This window comes from Helianthus annuus, chromosome 1, assembly GCF_002127325.2.
Source record: "Helianthus annuus cultivar XRQ/B chromosome 1, HanXRQr2.0-SUNRISE, whole genome shotgun sequence".
Classification (NCBI taxonomy): Eukaryota; Viridiplantae; Streptophyta; class Magnoliopsida; order Asterales; family Asteraceae; genus Helianthus; species Helianthus annuus.
In genome coordinates, this window is record NC_035433.2 from 116,305,158 (window position 1) to 116,310,656 (window position 5,499).

General features: G+C 35.4%; 1 protein-coding gene across 1 annotated transcript; it reads left to right on the forward strand.

Annotated features, from left to right (window-relative positions):
- Positions 1-5,279, forward strand: LOC110873785 (calcium-dependent protein kinase SK5). The gene is made up of 7 exons (XM_022122786.2): positions 1-890; positions 1,583-1,726; positions 1,815-1,967; positions 2,058-2,173; positions 3,760-3,927; positions 4,012-4,236; positions 4,924-5,279. Exons 1-7 carry the CDS (start codon positions 290-292, stop codon positions 5,065-5,067), a joined length of 1,551 nt encoding a protein of 516 aa, XP_021978478.1. The 5' UTR covers positions 1-289; the 3' UTR covers positions 5,068-5,279.
- Positions 5,280-5,499: the final 220 nt, after the last annotated feature.

A 5,499-nucleotide genomic window follows, 5' to 3' on the forward strand; every position in this document is an offset into this window, starting at 1 on the left:
TCCTAAAAGAGAAAAAAAAAAAGTTATATTGAGAGAGAAAGCTTTCATTCATCTCACTATCACCAAGAAAAAAAACCCATTTTTCCATTATTTCCCTCTTTCTCTCTCTACTTTCAGAACAACCATGAAGTAGTAACTTCCTTCTCCGGATAATACCGATCTGGGTCCCCAAAAAATTCAATCTTTTTCTGTTCATGATCACCAATTCCATCTTTTTTCATCATAAATCTTGAAACTTGAAGAAATCTTGCATTCCCATTTGATAAAGTTCCAAACTTTACAACAAAAAATGTCATCTTCTTCAACTTCTACTTCATCACAGTCCACAAACCCCCCAATCTTGAAGAAACCCATGAACCCACAACAATCAAGTTCAAAACCCTTTTGGGTTCTGAAGCAAAAAACCCCAATCTTGCAACAGTTGTACACAATCGGAAGAAAGTTGGGTCAGGGTCAGTTTGGTACAACCCATCTATGCACAGAGAAATCAACAGGTGTTGCATATGCCTGCAAATCAATCCCCAAAAAGAAACTTATATGCAGAGAGGATTATGAGGATGTGTTGAAGGAGATTCAAATAATGCACCATTTGTCTGAACACCCTAATGTTGTGAGGATTAAAGGGACTTATGAAGATGCTTTGTATGTGCATATTGTTATGGAGTTGTGTGCTGGTGGTGAGTTGTTTGATAGGATTGTTCAAAAGGGGCATTATAGTGAAAGAGAGGCTGCAAAGTTGATTAAGACTATTGTTGGTGTTGTTGAGGCTTGTCATTCTTTGGGTGTTATGCATAGGGATCTTAAGCCTGAAAACTTCTTGTTTTCTACAACTCATGAAGATGCTACTCTTAAAGCCACTGATTTTGGCTTGTCTGTGTTCTACAAACCAGGTTTGATATGTTAATGTTATTTGATAAATTTTGGACTTTTATTTTCTTTTGTTGTTTGATGTTTTAACTTTTAATATCTAAATGATTTTATGTTTTTGGTTTTGTATGTTTTGATTTTAGACTTTATGTTCTCTAATGTTTGATCATTAATTTGTTATTGTGGGTGATATAATTCATTAATTTTGACTTTTTTATTTTTGATGAATTGTATCTTGTAATTTAGATGTGAATATGTAGTAGATATATAATCATATAGTATAATACTTTGATGTCCTTGGTTGAGTAAATTGGTATGAAATGCATTTAAGTCTGTGATGTCCTTGTTCTGTCTTTTAATGATGCGGTGGTTGGTATTTTCTTTTCTTAAAATTGGATGCTTCAAGTTCTTTTCAATCTCACAATTCTAATGAGTTCTTTCTTAGAATCATGTTTATGATGCATTGTCGGTGCACTGTTTAAAAAATGCATATCTTAATAAGTTTCAGGATGTTTGTTTTTGAAATGATTGTAGTCATGGAAGTATAGAAGTTGTACAATCTATCGATTAAAATTAAGGGTAGTTAGAGGTTCAAACTCGCAAAACAATGATTGTCGTATTTTTCCAACTTCAAACAACAAAAGCACACCCAAAAAGCGAAAGAGACTTCTTTTCATCGTCTAAAATAACTCATGTTTTTTTGTTCCAAACTTAGGTGAAACGTTTCGGGATGTGGTTGGGAGCCCTTACTATGTCGCACCAGAGGTTTTACGCAAGCATTATGGGCCCGAATCTGATGTTTGGAGCGCAGGGGTAATTTTGTACATCTTACTGAGTGGTGTTCCTCCCTTTTGGGCAGGTATATCTGTAATTTTTTACTCTAATCCGTTTAATTTATAATCAAAGTCATAACCCTTTTCTTAAAATGTGTGTATTTTTATCTACAGAAACTGAAATGGGCATCTTCCGTCAGATACTGCAAGCAAAATTGGATTTTGAATCTGAGCCGTGGCCTGCAATCACCGACAGTGCGAAAGATCTTATCAGGAAAATGCTCGATAGAAATCCTAAGAAAAGGCTTACGGCCCATGAAGTTTTATGTAAGCAACTTTGGATCACAAGAATTGCTAATGAAGTTATTAAAAATGATTTAATTTATTTTACTAATTTACGTTTGCTTGCTTTAACAGGCCACCCATGGATTGTTGATGACAAAATCGCACCCGATAAGCCCCTTGATTCTGCAGTATTATCGCGCTTGAAACAGTTCTCTGCAATGAACAAGCTCAAGAAGATGGCTTTACGGGTAAAATCTTATTTTCATTTTTTTTATACTTTTTAGTAACATGATAAGATTTATCATCTTCTTTAACATTATATGATACGTTGACATGGGTATAATTTGAAAACAAAATGAAAGGGTTCGGGTTGTCTCATCTTATTTTAGATAAGAAACATTAAATTTATGGTCCTTGTTTAGGTTTCTTTTGGAATATGATTGGATTCAATGGTCCATATGGTTTGATAGGTTGAAGTGGGATATATTTTGGATGGACCAAAAGGGTTCGGGGTGTTTCCCTAAAGTTCCCTTTTTAGATAAAGTTGTTAAATTACTGATTTAATATAGATTTCTTTTAAAAATGATGGGACTTAAAAGTAGGAACGGCAATTCTTGACACGACCCAAAACCTGACCGGAACCCGACACGAAAATAAATAGGTTTTGGGTCGACTAACACGACCCGTTTAAAAAACGGATCGGGTTCCATATTAAAAACAGGTTGGGTTCTCGTTGACCCGTTAACCCGTTTAAGTATTAAAAAAAAAAGAAACTTTTATATTTTTGTTTTTTGCCCCGTTTTCCATTTTGCATGGTTAGTATAATAATGTTAGTTACGTCATTATATGCTCGTCCCACTTATACTCACCATTAAACACGTTACCGATAACCCACTTATAACTTGTCAACATGTATGACTCATATAAAAAATGGGTTAAACAGGTCGCGTTCGGGTTGAGCCGAATATATGTGTGTGTGGGTTAGGGTTGAAATCTTTGACACGAACAATAATATGGGTCGGGTTCGGGTTGCACATTTCAACCCACCAACCCGACACGATTGACACCTCTAACTTCAAGGCCCTTTTGGCATGATAGATCAAAATGAATTAAATTTCATGACGGGCCAAAAGGGTTTGGGTTTGGGTTGACCCGTCAACCTTATTTTCTGTTTTTTTATTAAAATTCATAAACAGTAATTTCTTAAATATGATTATAATATAACTGTTATTAAATAGTAATCCGATGTTTTTAAATAAAAAAATTTAGGAGCTTGTAAACACTCTTTAGATAAAAGTTCCCTAAAGTTATCTTTCTAGATGAAGATGTTAAGTTGGCGATATCAATTATCTTATAGGTTTCTTTTGAAAATGTTAGGCATTCAAGGCCCTTATTGTGTTGTTAGCAGGTTGACATGGATTAAATTTTACGACGGGCCCAAAGGATTTGGATTGGGTTGACCCGTCAACACTTTTTTTTTTGTCTTTTTTGTCAAAATTTATAAACAGTAATATGTTAGATATAATTGTAAGTATTATTTAATGGTAATCTGATGTTCTTCTAAATAAAACAATTTAGGAGGCAATAAACATTTGACTTTGCAATGGGATCGCTTTTTAATTGTTTTACTCGTTTTCTTTTTAACTACGCTTGTTAATTTTTGTACTTTACCTATTAACCTGTTAAATAAACTACAACCAAATTGAGCTATTTATGACCTGTTATCAGCCTCTACATCGCCGCCGTTAGTTATTTTACATTTTTACGTACATTTGTCAACTCAAAAGTCACCGTAAACAAAATGGAAATACTGCTGACTGCATATTATGCATAGGTGATTGCCGAAAGGCTTTCTGAAGAAGAAATTGGTGGATTGAAAGAGTTGTTCAAAATGATAGATACCGACAATAGCGGTTCAATTACCTTCGATGAACTGAAAGAGGGTCTGAGAAGAGTCGGTTCTGAACTTATGGAGTCGGAGATAAAGGACCTAATGGATGCAGTAAGTCAAATTTATTGGAAAACTTTGACTTTTGCTCGATTGATGTAATGTTTCGTGACATGAAAGTTGTTGGAAATCTTGCAGGCGGATATTGACAACAGTGGAACGATCGATTATGGTGAATTTATTGCTGCAACTGTACACTTGAACAAACTGGAGAGAGAAGAGAATCTTTTGTCTGCGTTTTCGTTCTTTGACAAGGATGGAAGTGGTTACATTACGATTGATGAGCTCCAACAAGCGTGTCAAGAAATGGGTTTAGGTGATGTTCGTCTTGATGAGACAATCAAGGAAATCGACCAAGATAATGTAAGTTTTCTTTCACCGGTATTCATTTGCAGGGTTAAAATAATCATAGTTATTAAAGCGAAATAAAGCCCCGGGCCCAACAAATCGCCCTGAGTGCGTCTCGCGCCTTTAATAGCTATGATTCCAATAATCTTCTGCATAGTTATTAAAGCGAGCGACAGGCGCGCCTAGGCGCAAATAAAGCCCCGGGCCCAACAAATCGCCCTGAGTGCGCCTCGCGCCTTTAATAACTATGGTTAATGTTAAATGTTAGTGTTTTCAGTCTTAATGAGTTCCTACTTGCTACAACTGTTAGTGTTTTGCAAGTTGCAAAAGGTTAATTTGTTAATGTTAGGAGATTAAATAGAATTGTTAGCGTTAAATTGCTATATATATAAATTCTGCATTATAGTAAAATTACCGATATCCCACCGCGATAACCAATACCCGATTTTTTACCGCATTAACGGCATAGCTTTAAAAGATGAATTACTTGTAAATAGTTCCAACATTTGGACGAAAAACGTTTGTGGGTCAAGACAATCCGACCCATACTAAAATCCATCCATTATGACCCGTTACAAAACCTTCCCGTCAAACCATTTTGTCACATCTACTTTGACCCGTTGATTGGCTATCAATAAAATATAAATGCTTTGACCCGTTATTTCGACGAACCGATGATACATTTAACATGTGTGGGTGCAGGATGGACAGATTGATTACGGGGAGTTTGCTGCTATGATGAGGAAGGGAAACGGCGGGATCGGGAGGAGAACAATGCGGAGCAACCTGAACCTCGGTGAAGCTCTGGGAGTCATACCGCCGCCACCTGAAGAACAAAACCTCTAACAAGTTATTATTACTAATCAATCAATCGCTTGGATTATTTTGGTATTTGGTTAGATTTAAGAACTAATTATGGGGTGTTGATTTCGCTCAGCATCCGCGAATTTGAACTTATATATATTAAGCTTTGACTTTGAACTATGACTTGCTCTTTGGTTATGGCTACTGCATTCAAAGTCAAAATTAGGATGTCTAATGATGTTATAGTCAAAGTATGCTGGTTTGACATGTTATTGGTAAAGTTTTAAGGCGGGTCAAATGGGTTTGGTCGGATCAGGTTGGGTTGACCCGGTTATGCTTTATTTTTTTTTATTTAATTATGATTTTATACGTACATATTACAGGTATGATTTTATAAGCTTTACACTTTTAACTTATTTAATCTGTTTGACTCAGGTATGATTTTATAAGCTTTACACTTTTAACTTATTTAAT

Coding starts and splice junctions, on each gene's coding strand:
- LOC110873785 (XM_022122786.2), top strand. CDS start 290: ATGTCATCTTCTTCAACTTCTACTTCATCACAGTCCACAAACCCCCCA. Junction 1,727..1,814: donor TGTTCCTCCCTTTTGGGCAG/GTATATCTGTAA, acceptor TTTTATCTACAG/AAACTGAAATGGGCATCTTC. Junction 4,237..4,923: donor AGGAAATCGACCAAGATAAT/GTAAGTTTTCTT, acceptor GTGTGGGTGCAG/GATGGACAGATTGATTACGG.